Genomic DNA, 24619 nt, shown 5'->3' on the forward strand with positions numbered 1-24619 from the left:
TTTTTCTCTTTTTTTCTTTTTTTCTTCTTTTTCCTTTTTTCTCTTTTCTTCTTTTTTCCTTTTTTCTTTTTTTCTTCCTTTTTCCTTTCCTTTTTAATCTCAACATTTCAACTTTTTTTCTCGACATTTCAACTTTTTTCCTCAACATTTCGACTTTTTTCTCGACATTTCAAATTTTTTCTCAAGATTGTACTTCAACATTAATCTTGACATTTCGACCTTTTTCTCAAAGTGCATAATTTAAAAAAAATCTTCCCCCAGTTATAACTAATATAGAAACATGCAGCATGTGTTGCCTTCATTCTAAGGCTTATACAAGACTTAATTTTTTGCAGCTCCAGACATATTTGTCTTTTGTGTTTTGGGTCCAATATGGCTCTTTCAACATTTTGGGTTGCCGACCCCTGGTCTAGAACCACTCCTAGATTACTGGCTGGGCTATTGGTTTTTAGCTTTACTGCTTGAAACTAAGTACTGACTTCTAATATTTCCTCCTTGGCTCCAAACATTATTCTGTTTTGTCTTCTTTTTTTCAGGATTTGAGTGAGTGGGAGCGTATAGACGTTAAACAATACAGGCCCCAGAACGTAACCTTGAAGAACTTGTTAACTCTGATTTCTAGTTAAAGACACAAAATAGTCCCTGTTTTAAATAGGACTCCAAACAGGCAGAGGTGTCAAGTAACAAAGTACAAACACTTCATTACATTACTTAAGTAGAAATTTTGGTTATCTATACTTCACTGGAGTAATTATTTTTCAGACGACTTTTTACTTTTACTCCTTACATTTTCACGCAATTATCTGTACTTTTTACTCCTTACATTTTAAAAACAGCCTCGTTACTCTATTTCATTTCGGCCTTTAAAAAAAAAACTATCCAGTTAAATTGCTCCATCCGGATAGAGTGAATTTGGTTGTGGTTGTTTCAGATGTTCTTGTCCAGTTTTGTTCTTACATCCGTTCCCTCAGATTCCTGCAACTAAACTTGGATGTACATTCCAATAAAGTTTAGGATAAAAGATAACATGCCTCTGAAGTTTGACTTTTTGCACCATTACAATACTTATAGGCAACTAGTCATCATATCTCCTGCTCTCTGAAACACATGTTAATGCTCAATAGTACACATATATGGTTCTTTAATATATTTGCATTATACTAAGATGCATTCATTTTCAATGGCTTTTGTCCTTAATGGCTTTTTTCCCCCTTACATTACTTTTACTTTTATACTTTAAGTAGTTTTGAAACCAGTACTTTTATACTTTTACTTGAGTAAAAAACTTGAGTTGATACTTCAACTTCTACAGGAGTATTTTTAAACTCTAGTATCTATACTTCTACCTGAGTAATGAATGTGAATACTTTTGACACCTCTGCAAACAGGCAGGTGCTGTGCCAGAAAGTCCAACCCAGTTCTTCATCCTGTCTATCAAGAGGTTATTGTAAAGCACTTTGTGATTTTTATCTGTGACAAGTGCTATAGAAATAAAGTTGACTGATTGATTGATTGATGGTCAACTGCGTCCAATGCAGCACTGAAATCCAGTAAAACAAAGATTGAAATGTTGGACTATCCATATTGGAGCAGATGTCATTAAGGTTCTTTACTAGAAGTGTACTGCTGTGCTGGGGCTGGAAACCTGACTGGAAGACATCAAAACAGTCATTTAGTGTCAGGAGGTAATGCAGCTTTCTTGACTAAGAAAAGCTCAGTTTGATACGAGCTGTTTTAAGGCACTGAGGAAAGATAACCTGAAAGCAGAAACGTATTTACAACGTCTAGAAGCTCTGAGGCCGTACAGTGTGCAATACTTAAAATAAAATAGAATCCCTGTTGGCAGAGTGTCAGGGCAGCAAGTAGTGAAATCCAGGTGATGTGTGTTGTCATCCAGGTTCTGAATACTTGGACAAAATTGTGTCATGGTTTCTCTCAGTGGAAAAGGAATATCCTTTGAAGTCAACAAATGTATTTGGAAAATAAAGCACAGTAATTAATGATTAATGCATCAAAGCCTTCAGGAATAAAACCTAATATGTGCTTAACAGAATTTAATGAGATTCTGCCTTCAGTTTTTCTTAAAACTGCTGTAATTCTTAAATAGTAATGAGCTATATTTTTGTGAAACCACTCAAATTAAAGCTGCACATCTGATTGTGGTGGTATATATAAGTTAAAATATATTGACCCTAAATACCTGTCAGGACTCAAGCATAAAATTAAAGAGACATACACAAGCACTTCCCTTGTGGTTAAAAAAAGACTTTTATTTTATCAAAAATCTGGGTTAAGTAATAATAATAATAATAATGTACAATATAAAATAATGTCTACAAAAAATAAAATGAAAATATACCATGATAGCAACAACAATTACAAAGTCATGTGACTCGGCTGCTTCTGCTACTGATCGATTGTACATTTAGACTGTTCTGGTAATTCCATAGTTTTTTGACAATTTAATTTCTAAAAATAGCAGTACCTTATAATTCAATTAAACCAATTTAACTGAGTTTTCTAGACACGTAAATCTTCTTTTATTTAGCAACAAGTTCATGCAGGTGACATAACCAGCTCTCTCAGGGTTTTTGTTTGTAAAGACAAGACAAACAATAATTACAAAACATCCATGTTAGGATTACAACCAATGACGTTTGGAAAACTTGCTCATCAAGTGTCTGGCTGGCTGTGATTTGCTTGTTTGCGTTTACGCCGGTCGTCTACATGGGTGTGTGTGTGTGCTGCGAGGAGGAGGGAGATGCAGCGGCGTTGGAGGAGGAGAGTGAGGATGGAGGGGGCTGAGGGGTGCCGGAGGACGATGAAGACGAGGCGGAGGACGTGGAGGTTGCGGCGGCGGCGGCAGCAGCGGCGGCGGCGGCGGAAGATGAAGTCTCTACGATGCTGCTGTGAGTGATGAAGCGCAGACGCAGCTTCATGGCCGGACGCAAAGTCATGATGATTTTCTCCACCTGGACAAAGAGGAAGGTGCAGACGGATACGTGCAGAGGTGTCAAGTAACAAAGTACAAATACTTAGTTACCTTACTTAAGTAGAAATTTTGGTTATCTATACTTCATTGGAGTAATTATTTTTCAGACGACTTTTTACTTTTACTCCTTACATTTTCACGCAATTATCTGTACTTTTTAATCCTTACATTTTAAAAACAGCCTTGTTACTCTATTTCATTTCGGCCTTTAAAAAAAAACTATCCAGTTAAATTGCTCCATCCGGATAGAGTGAATTTGGTTGTGGTTGTTTCAGATGTTCTTGTCCAGTTTTGTTCTGACATCCGTTGCCGTCAGATTCCTGCAACTAAACTTGGATGTACATTCCAATAAAGGTTAGGATAAATGATAACATGCCTCTGAAGTTTGACTTTTTGCACCATTACAATACTTATAGGCAACTAGTCATCATATCTTCTGCTCTCTGAAACACATGTTAATGCTCAATAGTACACATATATGGTTCTTTAATATACTTACAATATACTAAGATACATTCATTTTCAATGGCTTTTGTCTTTAATGACTTTCCCCCCCCTTACATTACTTTTATTTTTATACTTTAAGTAGTTTTGAAACCAGTACTTTTATACTTTTACTTGAGTAAAAAACTTGAGTTGATACTTCAACTTCTAAAGGAGTATTTTTAAACTCTAATATCTATACTTCTACCCGAGTAATGAATGTGAATACTTTTGACACCTCTGGATACGTGCAGGAAGACAGATGAAGGCACGGATGTTTTTTGTTAGTTTTTTGAAACTTCATCCTACACCCTTTCAAACAGGAAATATTTATTTACATATAGATTTGTCTCTTTAATTTGCTTTGTTTTGCTTATGGTTTTCTTTGTTGTTCTTTGTTTTTTTGGGTATATACATTTTATGCATTCTGATTATTTTGTTTTTGTTTTAACCTGTTTGAATAAATAAATAAATGAAATGAATGAACGGATGTAGACGTGATTATCAATATCTGAACAATCAGCTTACAGTTAGTTCAACAGAGATGCTGAGCTATCGCAGCGTTAATGACATGTATTTACTCGTTCTGAAACCAACAGAAATAAATATTGCATAAGCAATATCTAGCCACTGGGTTTGTATGTGTATATATGTATGTATATGCGTATGTATGCGTATATATATTAAATATAGTAATAATGCACATATATATGCCTTAGGTTTTTACCGGCATGGTATCAATCATTAATATGTGTGCAGACAAGGTTTGAAAAAAAAAAAATCGATCATGTGTTACACGTTAACATATTGACTGGGGGAGAAAAATTATTTTTAAATCCCTTGCACGATCTATATAAATCCCTGTCTTGTTTATATGTGGAAAAAAAAAAGGAAGAGTATCCAGTTTAGTGTGAATCACCATCAGTTTAAAGATATCCAGGTTTTTTGTTAGAGGACCTGACAAAAAACAAAAATTCAGAGCCCCATCAGCGTTAAAAATGTGTTGCAGGGAAGGCTTCCGGTTGGTGAGCAGATGGAGTAGACGCGTTTCGCGAGTGCTCCCGTGAGTGCCAAACTTTTTAAACCACCAAGCCCTCAAACTTTCAAACTTTTTCCTTTAAAGAGGATTCCCTGTTTTTCTTTTTTTTTTTTTTTGTCTCGAACGAACCCACTTACCTCCGAGATGGCTTCGAAGAGCGGCAAGTCGGGCAAGAAGGACGACGCTGGCGCTGTCTTAACCCTGGCGGCCATTACCACGTTGCTGGAAGAACACCGCGCTGCCCTGGCCGCCGAGTTCAAAAATACTTTCAGTCAGCTCGACTCCAAACTCGACCAAACGCGGCTCGCGGTCGAGGACCATGGCCAACGTGTTTCGTCCCTTGAACTCGCCACAGAAGACCTCAGCCAGCGAGTTACGGACCTTGAAGGCATCTGCTCGACTCTACGGGATGATAATGCTCGGCTGAAGGCTAAGGTGGTGGATTTGGAGAGCCGAAGCAGAAGGCAGAACATCCGGATCCTGGGTTTACCGGAGTCGACCGAGAGCGCGTCTCCAACGGCTTTCTTCTCCAAGCTGCTGTGTGAGGTGTTCGGGAATGATACGCTGCCGTCACCGCCGGAGATAGACAGAGCGCACCGCTCCCTCGCCGCCAAGCCGGCACCGGGACAGAGACCGCGTCCGGTCATCATCCGCCTTCACCGGTACCAGACGAAAGATATCCTCGTGAGGGAAGCGCGCCGGAGAGGAAAGTTGGAATATCGCGGCCACCCCATCCGGATAGTGGAGGATTACAGCCCCGAAGTTGCCAGCCAACGAGCGGAATACAGCGGAGTCATGTCGGAGCTGTATCACCTGGGTCTGAGGCCGGCTCTGCTCTTCCCCGCCCGGCTCCGGCTCACGCTGTCCGGGGGGGCCAGGAAGTGGATCGGCTCCGTGGATGAGGCGCGCAAATTCATCACGAGTCGCAGCAAAGCTTCAAACCCGCCGTAACGGGACTGTTGGAGGCTGTCATGGCTCCGCCTGCAGCCCGGTGCGGCTCACTGACGCTCACGGACTGACTTTTTTTTCTCTCTCTTTTTTTTTTACGTGAGTCACATTATTCCTGAGGGGAGGGTGAGTAACCCCGCGACAACCAGTATTTTCTCTGTTGTTAGTTGGACTGCCCCTTTGCAAATATTATTAATTTGCAGTTATTTTTGGCTATTTGAGGGAAGGGGAAAAATAATTGGTGAAGAGGGAGAGAGAAAGAAAAAAAAAAGAAAAAAAAAAAAAAGAAAAAAAAAAGCTTTTCCGATTTACCTATAAGTTTTGTAATAATTGTAAGCTGTTAACCTTACTTTTACGCTGCTTAAGTCGGACGTTTTATATTTTATATTTTTGTACAAATATTTCTGGGCTCATATCGGGACTTCCAGGTCAAGATTTGAGAGGGTATTCCTTTTTTTTATTTACATCTACACGTTTTAAGGTGCTAATATGTATACACCCATGATACGGGAGCAAAAGCTATTAGTGTGTAGGATAGGAAGATGTGTTATTGCACTATGTTTGTTTTGAAGAGCTTGCTGCTTTTTTTTTATTTTTCTATAGCAGCTGTCTTAGTTGGGGAGGGTGGGTCGGGGGGATATGTCACTGCCAGAAACTTTGCATTAACTCTTTTCAACTCATTACTTAATGTGGGTCACATTCAACCTCCTTTCCGTTCTCTTTTTTTTTGCCTAGGTCATTGTGCACACCTAATTTTTCTTCTTAGATATTATGAGTAGATACTTGAAGTTGGTGAGCTGGAATGTTAAGGGTCTGAATCACCCTGTTAAAAGGAAGAGGATCTTCTCACATCTAAAACACCTTAAAACAGAAATAGCCTTTCTACAAGAAACTCATATTCGCAGTTCTGATAATAGCCGCCTGTTCCCGAGGTGGTCAGGGCAGAGATTTCACTCCTCCTTTCAAGCTAAGGCCCGAGGAGTTTCAGTTCTGATCAGTCAGGATGTTTCATTTGAGCAGCACAATGTGATTTCTGACAAGTTTGGTCGCTACGTGATCGTTTCTGGGAAATTATTCAATACATTGGTCGTACTTGTGAACGTTTATGCCCCTAATTCAGATGATGCAGTCTTTTTTGAACGACTGTTTTCACTGCTCCCTGACCTTAATACATATTCTCTCATACTGGGTGGTGATTTTAATTGCTGGCTCGACCCAGTCCTAGACCGATCCTCTACCAACCCCGGCACAGCAAGTAAGTCAGCCCGTCTTATTCAGGCGTTCCTTTCTGACTACGGTGTTTGTGATGTGTGGCGTTCTTTACATCCATGTGACAGAGAATACTCCTTTTTCTCACAAGTGCACCACACATACTCGAGGATTGATTATTTTTTTATTGATAATCAACTGATTCCCCTGGTTCATTCCTGTGCTTATCAGAGCATTGTCATTTCCGACCACGCTCCTGTGGTTCTAACCATGTCCCTTCCTGACCTACCTCAGAGAGACAGACAGTGGCGATTCAATTCAACTCTGCTGTCGGACACAAATTTTGTTAAATCAATGGAAACGGAAATAGCCTTTTTCCTATCCACGAATATGACTCCAGGAATGTCTAGTCTAACTGTCTGGGATTCCCTCAAGGCTTATCTCCGGGGACAGATTATATCCTACACTGCTAGGGTGAGGCAAAAATCTTATAGGGAGCGATCAGACCTTGCCCGCCAAATTAAAGAGGTCGATGAAGAATATTCTCGGACTAAATCCCCAGATCTTTACAAAAAGCGGCTAGAACTTAAAACTAAATTTGACCTGCTTACCACTCACCCAATTGAACAGTCACTTCTGAAAAGTAAAACCAGGTTTTATGTTTATGGAGACAAATCTGACAAATTATTAGCCAACCAACTTAAAGGCTCTAAGGCTAAACAAAATATTTCTAGGATTCGATTACCAAATGGCCATGTAACTACAGACCACTTACTCATAAATGAAGCATTCAGGGACTTTTATACCCAGCTATACACCTCGGAATCTCAGACTGATCGAGATGAGATTGCGGACTTTTTAAATAGTCTTAGTATTCCCAGTCTTTCACCAGATCTAAGGAAGACATTAGAAGAACCGATATCCCTGATGGAAATTACTCGAGCCATTTCTTCACTGCAGTCGGGTAAATGTCCTGGCCCTGATGGCTTCCCGGCGGAATTTCTAAAGAAATTTTCTACTTTGCTTTCCCCATTGCTATCTTCAGTTCTTTCAGAATCCTTCAGCCACGGTTCCCTCCCTCCTTCTTTTTCGGAGGCCTGCATCACCCTCATAGCTAAAAAAGGGAAGGATCCTACTGAATGCGCCTCCTACAGGCCCATCTCCCTCTTAAACACAGATGCTAAAATCCTAGCTAAAGTCCTAGCCCATAGGCTGGAGAATGCCCTCCCCACAATTATATCTGAAGACCAAACTGGCTTCATTAAAGGTAGGCAGTCTTACTTCAACACAAGGCGACTGTTCAATATTATCTACTCTGCCTCTGAGGCTATCCCTGAATGCGTTGTCTCTCTGGATGCGGAGAAGGCATTTGATCGCGTCCAATGGGATTATCTCTTTGCTGTGCTGGACAGGTTTGGTTTTGGTCCGAACTTTGCTCTGTGGATTAAACTTCTCTATTTACACCCAACAGCCTCAATTCGTACTAACTCTCAACGGTCAAAACCATTTAATCTGCATCGTGGAACCCGTCAGGGGTGCCCCCTTAGTCCCATGCTTTTTGACATGGCTATCGAACCGCTTGCCACAGCGCTCCGATCTTGTGAGGATGTGTCCGGTATCTGGAGAGGTGGCAGGGAACATAAGGTCTCGCTTTATGCCGATGACCTCTTGCTTTTCATCTCTCACCCTCTGGCCTCATTACCCCCTGCGCTGTCACTTCTCAGTCAGTTTGGGAAACTCTCAGGCTATAAACTGAATCTCAGCAAAAGTGAGCTTTTCCCTACCAATCTCGAATCGCATGCTTTAGACCTTTCCAATTTTCCCTTTAAAATCGCAAATGACAAATTCTCCTATTTAGGCATATCTGTGACAAGGAAACACAAAGACCTGCTCCAAGAGAATCTTATCTCATTGTTAAATGAGACCAAACAAACCCTTACACAATGGTCACCCCTGTCAATGTCTCTTGTGGGTCGCATCAATTCAGTCAAAATGACCATTTTACCTAAATTTTTGTACCTTTTCCAGACCTTACCACTCTTTATTCCTGGTTCTTTTTTTCAGTCCCTTGACTCAGTTATATCTTCATACCTATGGCGAGGTAAACGGCCACGTTTGAACAAAACTCACCTTCAAAAAATTAAGTCTGCAGGTGGTCTGGCCCTCCCAAACTTTCGTTATTATTATTGGGCTGCTAACCTGCGCTGCCTTGCATTCTGGTCCTTCTACTGCGACGGCGCTGACCGCCCTGACTGGGTGGCGATGGAGTTACATCCAACTGATGACCTGTCAATTCCTGCCCTACTCGGCTCCTCGCTTCCACTTCCTTCACTTAAATCAATCAAAAACCCAGTGGTTAAACATTCTCTTAGAATTTGGGCCCAATTTAGGAAGTTTTTTGGTTTTCACAGCTTCTCTCTTCTTAGCCCCATTGCATCAAATCACTCTTTCAAACCATCCCTTGAGGACCCCACCTTCCAGGAATGGCACAGGAGGGGTATGATTCGTTTTAGAGATATGTTCATAGACGGCACCGTGGCATCTTTTGAGCAGTTAAGTAGTAAATTCAGCCTTCCAAAATCACATTTCTTTAGGTATCTTCAGGCTAGACATTTTGTTCTTTCCCAGACACCCAGCCCTGGTGCATCGATAGGCTTGACCACAGTTGACAAAGTTCTTGCCACAGACCCATTCAAAAAGGGGCTCATTTCGTCTTTCTATGGCATGTTGCTGGATGTTAGGAGTGCCCCTACAGATAAACTCAAAGCAGCATGGGAGCAGGACTTAGGGCTTCCCTTATCAGAGGATACCTGGGAGTCCATACTCAAACTGGTTAATACAACCTCCCTGTGCGCACGTCACTGCTTAATTCAGTTTAAAGTGGTACACAGGGCTCATATTTCCAAAGCAAAGTTATCCTCCATGTACCCAGATATTAGTCCATACTGTGTAAGATGTAAAGTAGCAGAAGCCTCTCTCATCCACATGTACTGGTCCTGCCCATGTCTAAATAAGTACTGGATGGAAGTATTTCATACTCTCTCTCTGGTGCTTAAAATCAGATTAGAACCAAACCCACTGACTGCCCTGTTTGGGGTCATGGAGGGAGGAAGGAAGTTAACCACTGCACAGGGGCACACTTTGTCTTTTGCCTCCCTTTTGGCTCGTCGGGCAATTCTGTTCAGGTGGAAGGATCCCTTCCCTCCTACTCGTGCACAATGGCTGGAAGACATCATGTCCTGCTTAAAACTGGAGAAAATTAGATACTCGCTTCAGAAATCAAATAAGTTCCAGAAAGTGTGGGGACCTTTTCTAGAAGCATTCCAGACCCTGTGAACTATACTTCATATTTCTTTTGTATTCCTAGTGCAGGCTTTTGATGATAGAGTGACCTCATATTGTGATTAGTAATCTGGCAGTGACAGGGGAGGGATTAGTTTGGTCTGTAGTTTGTTTTTGTTACTATTTTATATTTTTTCATACTGTTTAATTGTTTTTTATATTTTGTACACTGGTGTATGCTATGATTAACATGCCCATGCCTACTCAAAATATTTGTAATCGACATGCAGCATTTCACCTTTTTTACTTTGTGAAAATTCCAATAAAAAGATCTTGAATTAAAAAAAAAAAATGTGTTGCAGGTAATTTGATTATTTTTTATGTCTCATTTTAAACCGAATATGACGTTAGAAGGTTTAATAAGTTGTCTGTGGTGCATGATTTCGGATGTTGAGAGATGGTGTTTCCTAAGTCATTAATAAGCTCAAAGACAAGATCCAAGCATCATTAATAAAGAGCTTCCTTTAAAGAAAATGAATGATTATGAGAAAACGGCATGAAGCGCTGAAGGTTATCATCTTTCAGCACCATGACGGAGAGGACGTGAATTTGGCTGTCTATTTTATTGAATGTCTCATCAAACTGCTTCTAAATCGTTTGGTAGTTTCATTTTCAGTATAGTCGCGGTGTTGAGTCGGCCATCCAGTAAAACGGGAATATTTGCAACTGTCTTCCTAGTTATTGTTCTCGGTGTAGATGATGACCACATCCTGATTGTACATCCAGCAAATGTCATGACTCTTGCCAAGTTTAAGCACTCCCCATAAAATGTCTTTCACGCAGCTGATTTCAAAACATCAATGGAATTCCCATTGAGCAAACTAATGTCTTCTTGATTTTTAAAACCCTGTTTGGCTGAATAATCCAACTATAATGTAGTTGCAACAATTATGAGGTGGATTTTGTACATTACTCCATCTGTGACAGCAGCTGTTGCACCACGTCTGATCTCATACAAGTAACTTCTGGTAAAAACAACAAAAGCTATAAGAACCTCAATAAATCCAGAAAAAATCTGCCTTAAATGACTTATTCCCTTGGAAAGCATTAAACATGTATAGGATCACTGCATTAAGCGAGTGGCATTAAGCTAGATCAGGGGTCGGCAACCCGCGGCTCTAGAGCCGCATGCGGCTCTTTAGCGCCGCCCTAGTGGCTCGTTGGAGCTTTTTCAAAAATGTTTGACCTTTTTTTTTCTTTTTTTTCCTCTTTATTTTCTCTTTTTTTTCTGTTTTTCCTTTTTTTCTTTTTTCTTGTTTTTTTTTCACCTTTGTCCTTTCCTTTTTAATCTCGGCATTTCGACTTTTTTCTCGAAATTGTACTTCAACATTAATCTCGACATTTCAACTTTTTTCTCAACATTTCAACTTTTTTTTCGAAATTTTGACTTTTTTCTCGACATTTCGACTTTTTTCTCAATATTTTGACTATTTCCTCGACATTTCAACTCTTTTCTCGACTTTTTTCTCGACATTTCGACTTTTTTCTCGACATTTCTCCTTTCACCATTTGCCTTCATTCTAAGGCTGATACAAGACTTCATTTTTTGCGGCTCCAGACATATATGTTTTTTGGTGTTTTTAGTCCAATATGGCTCTTTCAACATTTTGGGTTGCCGACGCCTGAGCTAGATAAACAGCAGAAGTACGGCGGCTTGATGGCACAAACAGCTCAGTTACAACTCTGTAACTGTGCTGTTATACTTCTGTCACTCCCTCTCTTTCCAGTGGACACATTAGAAAAGATAGTATCTGCTCATGGTATTTAACTAATTTACAGCTCAAAAACACATCCAAAGGAACAGTATTAGTCTGTCTTTCCCTGATCCACCCCAATTGTACAGACACTGCCACACCTCATTCTTCCTCTGCTCATTTTTACCGCATGCAGGTCTGATTATGGTGCAAACTCACCTGCTCCTTCACACTATCTCCAGTGTACATGTATTTAATGTGATAGAGGAAATCACAGATTGGGTCCATGTGGCTGAGATGCTGGCAGTGTTGGTCGACGGCCTGCAGCATCTCGTAGAAGGCCACGCCGATCTAACAAACAAATACATACACAGTATATCAAAACTCCAACTAACTAACGAACCTGTTGTCAGAATGATAATCTGTGAACATGCTTGTGACTGCACCTCCAACATGCATCGCGTCCTTTCTTGCTGGAAGCGCTGCAGGAACGGCCCCACCAGGTGGTACACGTAGAGCAACTGGAACTCTGTCTGGACGATGGGCTTCACAGTCTCTGACAGAAATCTAAACAAGCAAACATGTGCATGAGGAGCCCGGAAACCTAAAAGGAAAGGTGCTACTAGGGCTGCAACTAACAACTATTTTAATAGTCGACTAGTCACCGACTATTGAAACGATTAGTCGACTAATCGGATAATTAGTAATTGTTTTTAAATTTAGTATGAGGTTGCTTTAATTATGTGGCAAATAATAAAAAACACAAGAAAGATGGGCACTAGAGCCCTGATATAGGGACTGTTTTCTTCATCCTGCTCCCGCTGAATTTCTGACCATTACCCCCCGCAACGTGTATTCCACTCCCGCCCCTCCCGCAAAACTCTGAGAATTCATGCCCGCACAATAATAGAGATTCATTGTTTTAGTGTCTTCTCCCATCCCGCAAGAGAAATGTCCAGACAAATCTATCTGATCTAATGTTAACATGATGATCATTGTAGAGTTTGATGGATAATTGACAGTTCATAGGCACCTGACTGAAAGTTAGATGCAAATTCATCATTGTCATGTTCGCACAAGCCTTTTTTCGCTTTTCGCGCTGCATCAATTATGATTGAGGTTATATAAACAAGTAGGCTGTGAGTGGCTCAAATAATACTAATAAATGACATAAAATAAACAAAGTTAAGAATTAAACAAATTAATTTAATAAATGAATCGCTTGGCCATTACATTGCTGTGGAGGGAGAGAATGCTGCTGACCGACAGCGTCCCAAATCCCGCGTTTCTCATCCAAGATGCGCCACAGACACTAAACAGTTTCTCCAGATATCTGACTTAATTTAATTTAAAATACTTTTGTCAGGCACAGTCAGGCATAAAGTTAAAGCTCTCTTTTAAAGCCAAAATATCGCTTAATATCTTACCAAGGCGGATCCGTTTTGTTCAGCACTCCGACGTGCATTTTCAAATGCATTACCGGCGTGCTCCGTGATGAGGAAGGTCGGCTTTGCAAACCTTGCAAGTAATCTTTTTATTCGGGCTATCCAGGCTAAAATGCTCCCAAACTTTTGAAGTTTTATTACCCGCAGCTGCACTGAGACGCTATCGTGCATGCGCGACTCTCGGCAGAGATTGTATAGAAGTGAGACGCCTCACTCCATTGGAAAAACCCGTCTGGCGACAATGGAATTCATTGTTGACAATTTTGATTATCGATTTTTGTCGACAACGTCAACGAATCGTTGCAGCCCTAGGTGCTACAGAATAAAAAAGGAGAGAAAAACTCCTTACTTGGGAATCAGGGACAGTTGCCCGATGGATGAGTGATGCCAGACGGCGTGCGCCAGCGCGAGAACGTAGCTGCAGTTCATTTCGCCGTAGCTTTGGTGGCAGGCCGTGAAGTCCAGCAGGGCGAAGGGATAACCTGTCCACTCCGTCTCTAATGTCAGCGCCGGAGAGCCAATCACAGATATGATACGGTCGTGGAGAACGATCCAGTACGGCTCCTGGAAGAGGTTATTGCAGTGGATGAATGTCCGTGTCAACTTAAGTGCAAACTGTGAACAAACTTGATTTAAAAAGATGATTTAATATTGTTTTCTTACAGGAAGTGCTGTGATTACAAGTCCAATGGCATTCATCCAAGCTGTGACGTTCTCTCTGGGAACCAAAGGTTGACTAAAAGGTAAATGCACTTTATGAACAAGTACAGACAGTAATTGTGACAAAAACAAACATAAATAACTACAGATAATAATAATACACTTCATCCCATCTGATTTATTGCACCTCTTCAACACAACATTGAGCAAGGCGTTGCCCACATCTTTCCCCGGCACTGCCAGAGCCATCAGCTCCACGCAGGTGACGTGCAGGGCATGAGCTGCAGGGTTGGGGAACTCGTTGAACCTCCAGTCACAGTTGGGAAAAGGCCCAGGGGATTTTCCTGCCATGGGTGGGACGAGAGAGTTAAGGAAACAAGATTTCCAAGAGGCATGGAAGGATTATTGCTCCTTGTTTTTATTACTGTTTTGGTTTAGTGCTGTATCCACAAGAGCCCTTTCTAATAGACTTTGTCTTGTTTTCACTAACTCAATTCAATTACGTCTCTTGGGTGCGATAAAATAACAAACTAAATGGACTTTAAATTATCATCTCTTTAAAGCTGTTGAGGGAGACAATCTCAGGAGCGTCACAAATATATAACACAAGTCCCCCTGAGTATAATGTCTTTCAATTGCCCAAAGATAAGTCTGTTGTGGTTATAGTGAGGGATTTGTCCACTGCAAGCAAGATTATTAAAAGGATATTGTCCACAAGGCGTCCAATGAGCTTGACATAGTAGGTGTCATCTGGGATCCATACGCTGTCCTCCCGGGGATTCATCCCAAACTTCAAATAGGTTTCACTCAGGCACCAACCAGGGGTACGGTTGTCCTGCAAGGGAGAACAAGAGCATGAAATCTGCTGCTAAAATAAAGAAAAATGCATGTAGGTAATAGGGCTGGGCGATATGGACCAAAAGTCATATCTCGATATTTTCTAGCTGAATGGCGATACTCGATATATATCGATATTTTTTCTGTGCCATAATTGGGGTTTCCCCCAAAGCATTATAGCATAGCATCTCTGTTAGCTTCATTTTTTTCTGAGGCAAACCCTTATAAAAACAGTCAGTTTTAATACAAAGCCTCGTGCCAAATGTCACACAGGTTCCTTTATTAACAGAGGTCTGCACAATATCAAAATGTTTAAAACAAATGAAATAAAAATAAACTGCCTGCATATATAGAATAAAAATGCTTCTTGAATAAAATAAAACAAATATCCCTTTCCTGCATAACAATTAAATTAAAATACACTGTGCAATTAATACAATGTAGACAGTAACAGGCAGACTTTTCCACTGAGGTTGACAGTTGTGCAAATAACAAAACATTTGTGCAAATCTCAAATAGAACATTCAAGTCAATTTGTCACAAAATAAGCTATATCAAAATCATAAAAAAAAAAAAAAAAAAAAATGTTATCGATATAAACGATATTGTCTCGTACCATATCACAAAAATATATCGATATATATTAAAATCTCGATATATCGCCCAGCCCTAGTAGGTAAGCGTGTGTGTGTGTGTGTGTGTTGTCTGCCTGCCTTCAGTGAGGACATGATAGCGTGCACTAGTTTCCTCTTCAGGTTGGTTCTGTCTCTCAGATGTCGCTCATAGTAGTGAAGGGTGTTGTAGAGGTAGGTCACGGGCCGATCTGCACGGAAAAAGAAAAAAGCGGTAAATTAAACTAAATTTGTGAGAAATAAAGTAACATTTATCACAGCTTTACTCACCATGGAACTTGTACAGTCCTCCCAGGTGATCCAGCAGAGTTTCCAGAGACTTGGAGACGGGGAGAAGCTCCAGGAAGCGGTGAATGACGATGTCAAAGACGGGTAGGAAGCGCAGACACACGTTGCCAAAGTAGATTGGCAGGTACTGAGGCTGCAGCTGCATGGGAGGGTTGACTTGGTCTGCGAGACCCTCAAAGTACAACTTCTCTGGATATTTCTGACAGAAGAACAACAACTGGTTATTTTACATCCATAATGTCACCTTGCTGTAACCCTTATGTTGTTTTCTGCGTGCACCTTGTGGTAGTTCATGTGCTTGTTGTGCCAGTCGCTCTGCAACCAGTGCTCGGGAGCGTTCTCCTTCACAAAATCATTGACCCGGTTCCTGAAGTCGTTTGGTTTCAACAAAAGGAGCTGGATGATGAAATAGCAAACCTGAGCCTCGTTTCCTTCGTGGCTCCGCATTGCCTGGAGATGGAGGACACTGATATGTTTAACAAACACTTTAGCTTTAAATAGCTCTATATGTGTCTGCGTATCCTCACCAGACAGAGAATGAGTCTATCCAGAGTGACTATGTTGTATTTCCAGACCATGTCGTTGAGTATTTCAATGCACTTGTTGAGCTGCTGTCCGCCGGCTGAAGTTGAGAACTCGTACACGAGGAAGTCTGCAAACGTGCGTACGTGAGCCACCAGCGCCCGAGCTCCGATACGCTCCAAGACCCTGAGGAGCAAAAAAAAAAGAAGACGGACGTAAACATAACTGCATTATGACAGTATTCTCCCCCTGGATCCATTAGTAAGCTGTTGTTCAGAGACTTATCACTCCTCCCCTTGGGCCAATTAACATGAATTTAAAATGCATTAACATAAAATAACATTTAAAAAAAAAGAGAGAGAAATAATGTGCTTCAAAACCTCAGCTTAACTGTTTTGGTTTGTTATGTATTTACAATGCCGTTACCATTACTGAGAGTGAAATGTGGCCAGGTACTATACACTGACATGATAAGTAATTGCTGTTATCCGATCTGAGTGAATCAGGTGAGTCACGTTTAGTTAGATTAGCGTTACTGGGAAAAAATAACGGCTTTAGTAATGCCGCTGTTTTTAACGCCGTTATTCCTAACACTGATGATTTGTATAAAAAAAAAGTGAATTTTATTTCAAGAGCCTGTTTTTTTAAGTTTTTTTTGTTTTCAACTAGACACTTAGAGCAGCAGCAGACCTGAAGCCTATCTGGTTTATGTGGTCCGTCTCCAACAGCATCTTCCACAGCAAACAGAGGAAGAGTGGCGGAGAGCCCTGCATGGAGAAGTGGGTGATGATGTCATTCTCAATCGCCATCGACTTCCACTTCCTGTACTCCTCCTCCACATTCTTCTTCAGATTGAAACGAGACTCTTGAGGGACGTTGTTCTGCTTGAAAAACGCCTGAAGCAAAGAAAAGAGACAAAATGTAGTGAGGTGCTTGATGCTTTCATTTGTAGGCCTGTGTTGAAAAAATCGATTTCCGAATTCTAAATCGATTCTCATACTGATTCCTAAAAATCGATTCATATGTCTAAAAATCGATTCACATGTCTAAAGATCGATTTTTATTTATTTATTTTTTTTTTTTTCCTTTTCTTTTTTTTTTTCCATCATTACATTACAACTTTTGGTTATTTTTTTGTTTATCCCCAAAAAAGGAATGTTTTGTTGGACACGAGAATAACTGGTGCCATGTTTTTGCCTTTAAATATGTTTAAAGGTATGAAAACATTAAAGTGTTAGGTTATAATTGCATAAATTGTCTATATTTCATTACTTTATATACTGTCTTGAGGTTACATTTGCAAAAAATGCTAAAACCAAATGCTCAAAAATTAAAAACCAAAATAAACCGAAAATGGAACAAATAAAAGCGGAAAGTGGGAAAAAATAAAACCGATTTTATCCGTCTCTGTTTCCTCCCTGGATGTGTTTGGTAATTCTGACCCACATGATGTTTCTGAAAGCAGTTCTATCAGCATTCTGGGAGCTGATTGGTCCTTACAGCATCATTAGCTGCAATACTTGCTGTTTAATCTCAATATAATACTAGTAGTAATATGTTGCATAACTACAGTCATATAATTCATGCAACAGTTCAAAAAACTGTTTTAATAACACTAACCCAAATCAATATCGGAATCGAATCGAATCAAATCTTTTCGATTCTGAATCTTAACAATCGGAATCGAATCGATTCTTGACATTTGAATCGATCCCCAGCACTATTAATTTGTCTATTTTGTGCATCTAGGGTCATATGTGCACCTGTAGCGGAGCAGGGAAGCAGGACAGCGTGTGTGACGCCCAGTTATGAGGTGTGAAGTTCATGATGGTCTGCAGGATTTCTTTACACCACGTACCCTGGATGGAGTCAGAACCTGTGAAAAAATCTACAGACACAAAGAGTGTGACCATACAAGGTGAACAGAGACTCCTCAGAAATCCAGTCATAAATCCAGCGTGGGCGTTACCAGTGACGTGTGTGGCTCTGGCCAGTGTGAGGATCAAGGCGCGGTTCAGCTCCTCTGACTCGGCTGACAGAACCGTCTTTGGATCGTTGAGGAAGCGTGTGAACTGCGGTTGCACCTCTGAACTCCCCAAAGCTGTGATCAACCGCAAGGCTGTGCTCTCAACACTGAGGAAAGAGAAGGAAATGTTCGTCTTACCATAAAGCAGGCACATTTATTCATACTGAATTCCAAGGCCTTGCATTTGATTTACTACTCACTGATTGTTCCCTATTTATCTTACTGTGTGGAATTGTGGGGATCCACCTTTAAAACCACCTTAAATTCAATAATAAAACTTCAAAAACGAGCCATACGTATCATCAATAAGGCTGATTACTACGGTCACACAGATCGACTTTTTCTAAATTCTCATGTTATTAAATTTTATGATTTGTTTTATTTTAAAATCATGCAAATTATGTTCAAAGCAAAATCAAAAATGCTCCCTGACCCAATACAGAGGTTCTTTTCAATTCAGGAGACTTGTTACAATCTACGTTGTTCTTGCTATTATTTCAATACAATGTATTTTTCCTGGTGAGAACTTTGAATAAGCCCATTTAGGGCTTCCTTTCTCACCTGCACATATTTTCATGCTTTTTATGTTCATTTAAACTTTTGTACCGTTTTTTTATGTTGTGCAAATAAACAAATCAAATCTTAGAGGTGTCTGCAATTTCACAGTACAAATAGCTAAAAAAGGTATGAAAAGGAGATGTGTCTCCATTACTGGAGTTAAATTCTGGAATGATGCTAACATAAATTTAAAAACATGTCATTCTTTTTTTGTATTTAAGAAAATGGTTTGTAAAGCTATTTTTGAAGCTTATAAGTGCAATTGACCATCTGTAAATGTTTCTTTGCTTTTCTATTGTTTCTTTGCCTTTTGTTGTTTCTTTGCTTTTCTATTCTCTTTTTGGTTTTCTGGAAATCGGTAGCCCAAAAAAAAGAAAGTTGGTACAATAGGATAGGCTTTTATAAGCATTTTGCTTCAGCCTATGCCTTTTCAGTTATTGTTCAACACATTTTTTGGTTTTGTATGAAATGTTAATGCTGTGCACAATGTTTTTTTTTGGTGTTGTTTTGTGTTGTCATGACTGAACAAACTTCAAAAACACAATAACCCCTGATAAAACAGCGCAATCACTTCCTCATTTGTTGCTACAAGCAACAACGATAACTTCAGTAAAGACCACACACAAAAAAAAAAAAGATGGCATTTGACTGTCCTCCAGAGGAGATAACCTCTGATGAGCGTGACTTTCTTCAAAAACAACCTTTGAGAGGGACTGAGAGTCAGCTGGAAGACATTGTGACCATGCAGACTCAGAACATGGCTGCGTCATGTCTCTCTTCACTCAGCGATGCCTTGCTTTAGAGATGCTTTCGCTTTTGCGTCAAATATTTTGGAAGCCAAACACGACTACACCTGTTAGACAGGCCTTTCTGCATCCAGCTGGGAAGCATGAGCAATTTATCTTGTCGTAAGAAAAGTCACCTTAACAGAGAAAAAACATGTGCGGTAAATACTAAACAAACAAATTACTATATACCGGTATTTCCTGCTTAAAAAAATGTCATTATCTTGACTTTGCCAAGGTCTTGAATGATTGTCAGTTAACAGAGAATAGGGCTGTGCGATTAATCAATTTTAAATCGAAATCGAAATCTAGATCCGTCAGTCTGCCCCAGGGCAGCTGTGGCTACAAAATGTAGCTACCACCACCAGAGAGAATGTGTATGAATGAATAATGATCTCTGTAAAGCGCTCTGGGTGCCTTGAAGGGTGCTATATAAATCCAATTCATTATTATTATTATTATTATTATTATTATTATTATTATTATTATTAATATCACAATCAATGTTATCACAATCAATCAATGTTAAAAAAAGGAAAATCGGAAAATCGATCTTCCTTTTTTGCAGCTGGCTGCATTACAGACAGAGCCCGTCTAGTCATCTTTGTTTGGTCAAGAAAATTGTAAATGTTGTCACTTTACTAAACTCAAAGAGGATTTACAGGATCTTTAAATTGCACTTCATTCCCTATAGGGAAATTTGTTTGTTATTTTTCTTTAAAAATAAAGATAAAATATTTGAAACTATTTATTCCATTGTCTTTTGTAGTTTTACCAAAAAAATCGAAATCGAAAATCGGGTTTTCAGAGAAAAAAAAAAATCGGGATTTTATTTTTGTCCAAAATCGCCCAGCCCTAACAGAGAAAGATAATTTTTAACATGAAGGATGCAAAGAAAACTTCAAATAGTTGGAACTAAACAGCTGTGTCAGCAGAAGTAAAGAGTCCTATCTAGCAAGGAAAAATGTCATGTGAACAGTTCAGATTTACCCTGATCCAAAGTGATGTGCAAGTCAGGGTAAGAAAAGCAGCTGGTAAACTAATTGTACAAACTAACCAGTTTGTACAGTGCAAGCCTGTGTGGGCAGAACTGTGATCTGGAGTTGCTTAAGTTGGTCACGTCTAGGTTCGTACGAGCCTATATTTGAGCTCAGCTCTTCTCAATACAACAAATGTTTTGTTTTTTTCATCTTAATGGACCTTTTCTTCCCAAATGGCACTGCAAGATGTCAATGCCAGGATTCAAGGAGTACGATTCATCATTTTCATGTATGGATTGACCACCCCAGAGTCCAGACGTTCAACCTATTGACAATCTTCCGGGGGTGTGCTGGCTCAGATCATCAGTGCTGGCTCATCAATACTAGATCTTAGAGAACACTGTGACACTTCAACATTTCTTGAGACAAAGCCACACTGAATGAGTCCAACAAAATATTTGCGCGACTTATTCTGGCCAAACAGGGTGGTTGCCTCACTGTTCGAACGTTTTATTCAAATGCAACATTGCAAATACATAAAGATATTAGGATGTCTTAATTTTAGTCAGCACATTAAGTGGCACCGTCAGCACTTCTAGGGTTAATATTTAAGATCAATAATAGTCTGCTGGGCCTTTCTGGCTTTTAATATCTAATATTGATAGCAAAAGAAGTGTGGTGCTCCAAATAATAAAAATGATGGGTCAACCTAAGTTTTATTGTTTTATGTCAATAGGTTACTAAGAGAAGGGATTAGTGGCTCTGTTATGTTAATAATTTACACCCCCAGTGTTCTGTAAACACCGTAAAAGGTGTTTTTCTTGTTAACACTTGACACAAATGCAAGGACAGCTATTTCATATAAGGGCAGTATATTAACTAATAAAATCCTTAAGTCAACAGACCGAGTTTCCATTATCTCCTCCGACACAGAGGCCAGAGTTTCTGATTTTGATTTACTGCATGTCAGCTGGGATCCTTCAAAATAAAAGCTTGGTTCCAGTAAGTAAGTTTGGACATGAGCTCTGCCCAGTGGGTCACACAGTTCATCCAACTGGACATGTGGCATCTGTTTTTAGCCAAGTTTATCTAATGTTTGGCCTGCCATCTCTTGCAGCTCTGAGCACAGCACACTTCAAGAAAATTAACACATTTGGCCCAAAGGTAAAATGTGTGTCACAACGTTTTCATCGCTGCCACCCAAGCCCAGAGTCAATAAATCTCTCCAGAGTGCAGGACTGAATGTCGATTGTACCCTTTCCCACTTAATTCATGACATTAAAGTATAGAGAATGGGAGGGATTGTGGCTTGTGTGCTCCTATTCATCATTTAACATCTCCTTTGGCCGCATGAAAAAGCTTGTGCTGCCAAAATCACTTCTTCTATTTACAATTAATCAGATTAATTTTTGGTGGCTGACAGAGTAGCATAAATAAAACATGCAGCTCAACAAACGCATGCAACCAATATGTTGAATGCATGGAAACGAGTGAGAGTGTGTGTGTGTGTGTGTGTGTGTGTGTGTGTGTGTGTGTGTGTGTGTGTGTGTGTGTGTGTGTGTGTGTGTGTGTGTGTGTGTGTCCAGATTACCACAGGTGCAGCTGGTTCTGGTTGGTCTGGGGCACGGCTGCCAGGCTGTGCAGGTGACTCAGTAACTGGACTCTGTAGTGCGGCTGGATGTGGTGCATCCTGTAGCTGAACATCTCCAGCAACGTGTGAAGGATTCCCCACGCATGAGACTTGAACACGTTGGGCAACAACTGGCCTGAATAACGTTTAAAAAATCAAAATGAGTGCAAAGCAGAAAACTCTCCACTAAATCATGAACAAATATATTGAGAGACATGGCTTTATTGACGTAATACTATAATTGAGATAAAACCTGCCCCCTTGTTAAATGTCAGTGAAATAAAAACATCTTCATTAATAATAATAATAATTTATGGAGGTTGGTTCAGAAATGTAATTCTTTTTTTTTTTCAGTCTCTCTCATGTTTATCGCTCATTTGTACTTCTTTTTTTGTTTTGATATTTTTATTAGGGGGTAAGGCCCAGTTGAACAGGAATAAACAAAAAAAGATATACAGTCTACCTCCTTTTTTTTTTTTTTTTGGATTAAGAACAGAACAAAAAATCCACACAAAATAATGACAAATACATGAAAATTATTATATTCTTATATATAAGTAATATTTAAGTATTAAAGCTAAACAGTATGAATTAAAAAAAATAGATGAATACACGAATCCGGCGAAACCCGGAAGTCGAGCGGCCGCCATTACTGCGGTGGCGGCTCCGCTCCTCCGCTCCAGCCCATAGACATATATACGTATGGATCTATTACTCCGCTCCCTGCCAGGCTCTCTTAATGTATTTGTATCATCGGAAAACTCCTGTCCCGGTCACGTGCATTTGTTTTGATAGTGAATGAAGACGGGACGGACTTTCAAAACTACTTTTCTGTTTCACCAAGTGAACAGACGGAACGCAAAAAAAGATGTTAAACTGCTGGAAAGGAACTGGAATTTACCTGGATACCTTAAAAAAGGAAGCCAGGGAGCGGTATATGGAGAAAATAATGATTATTAACGGTTTGGGTTCATATGAAATCACTACTAAAGAGTGGAGCTCCGATGAGGATTTACTGCCGCAGTTCTGCACAACCCACGTCTTACTACCTTGTTTAGTGTTGGCAGCTGCTTTGGTAAATGTTTGACTCGCCATGTGTTTCAATAAATTAGTATAATAGTACAACATACAGTACATCTTTTTTATTACTCTTACTTCTCTTTTCTTTTTTTTTATGCTGAAGAGGCTCCGAGGCTTGAGCAATATTTTCCTTTTCCTCGTGAGATTATTTTTTTCTTCTGCAGCTACAAATAGAGTTAATATTTTTTCCTCAACAAACTAGTTTTATCTGCAGATTGGGGTTATGTATGTATGTATTCTGTATCATCCGGAGCTGAGATTAGTGCTGCCCTTCAATTAGAGACCTGTAATTGCGTTTTTTTTTTCGTCATCGGACGCCAGGCGATCAATAAAATATTCTTGGATACCTAAAATTAAACAAAACATAAACAGGTAATATTTAATTGTGCAGACGTGCCTCGTAAGGAGAGGAGGTGGAGAGAGCTATATTACAGTGTTTAATCATACACTCCCTTATCTCCCTATTCCTCTATTCTTTCCTGCTTATCGCTCAAACAAATCATTATTTATAAATCAACATCAGCATTAATTTAAGATACCGTCATTATTTATGGAAGGCCACTGTCTAACATCATCAATCCAGCTATAATGATGCTGTAGAGCGTCAGGTTACAATAACAGCGCTGCGGTGGCAGATTGACACCTGATTGACACCTGCCACCGCAGCAATGGCGCCGCCGCAAGATGGCGGCGCACACAAACCGGTCGCCGGATTCGTCTATAAAAAGGGGGAGAAAAAAAGAAAACAAAAAAAAACCCAAAGCAAAAAAAAACAAAAAAAAACACAAACCCCAAAAACAAAAGAAGATCATTTGTACTTCTAAAAAGTGCGTGTGAGCTGATCACTATCAAAGTAACATTCATTTAAATTTACTGATATTTGTATCATAGCAGTTCATACCAAGTCATGCCAAGGCATTTTAACACAAAATGTAAAACTTTTCATGGAGTCCAAATGGTTGTTCAACAGTTATTTTTCAAGGAGTGAAGAGATCTAATCTTTAAAGGAGTCACTTACTGATGAATCCCTTGATTCCTAGAGACTCGATCTCCATGTAGACCAGCAGCCTGCTGTATGTTTCTACCAGCGCAGGAGCCAGGGCAACACTGGACTTGGCGTGCGCCAACTTGATCACGCGTGTGGCGATGCTGTGGATCAGGCTGCAGACAAACAAGCAGCGCAGAAGAACATACTAGCAGTCAGGTGCAGATTCAGAATTTTGCCAAAGCATTAGGACTGGGCGATATGGACCAAAAGTCATATCTCGATATTTTCTAGCTAAATGGCGATACTCGATATATATCGATATTTTTTCTGTGCCATAATTGGAGTTTCCCCCAAAGCATTATAGCATAGCATCTCTGTTAGCTTAGTTTTCTGAGGCAAACCCTTAAAAAAACAGTTAGTTTTAATACAAAGCCTCGTGCCAAATGTCACACAGGTACATTTATTAACAGAGGTCTGCACA

General features: G+C 39.9%; 1 protein-coding gene across 2 annotated transcripts in view; it reads right to left on the reverse strand.

Moving 5' to 3' along the window:
• Positions 1-2249: 2249 nt before the first annotated feature.
• med23 (mediator complex subunit 23) overlaps positions 2250-24619 on the reverse strand; it is a 38136-nt gene continuing 15766 nt past the window's right edge. The window contains exons 15-30 of one of the 2 annotated variants that reach the window (XM_061707411.1): positions 24169-24311; positions 22032-22206; positions 18061-18224; positions 17855-17979; positions 16782-16987; positions 16097-16277; positions 15849-16019; positions 15552-15768; positions 15363-15472; positions 14521-14647; positions 14000-14165; positions 13816-13870; positions 13502-13716; positions 12154-12274; positions 11927-12058; positions 2250-2972 (exon numbers count right to left, since the gene is read on the reverse strand). In XM_061707411.1, the coding sequence (XP_061563395.1) occupies positions 2724-2972; positions 11927-12058; positions 12154-12274; positions 13502-13716; positions 13816-13870; positions 14000-14165; positions 14521-14647; positions 15363-15472; positions 15552-15768; positions 15849-16019; positions 16097-16277; positions 16782-16987; positions 17855-17979; positions 18061-18224; positions 22032-22206; positions 24169-24311 (2557 nt within the window). In that variant the 3' untranslated portion in view covers positions 2250-2723. Of the gene's footprint in view, positions 2973-11926; positions 12059-12153; positions 12275-13501; positions 13717-13815; positions 13889-13999; positions 14166-14520; positions 14648-15362; positions 15473-15551; positions 15769-15848; positions 16020-16096; positions 16278-16781; positions 16988-17854; positions 17980-18060; positions 18225-22031; positions 22207-24168; positions 24312-24619 lie in introns of both variants that reach the window. The other variant, XM_061707410.1, reaches the window with a different exon arrangement.

This window comes from Cololabis saira, chromosome 18 (assembly GCF_033807715.1).
Source record: "Cololabis saira isolate AMF1-May2022 chromosome 18, fColSai1.1, whole genome shotgun sequence".
Taxonomy (NCBI): domain Eukaryota; kingdom Metazoa; phylum Chordata; class Actinopteri; order Beloniformes; family Belonidae; genus Cololabis; species Cololabis saira.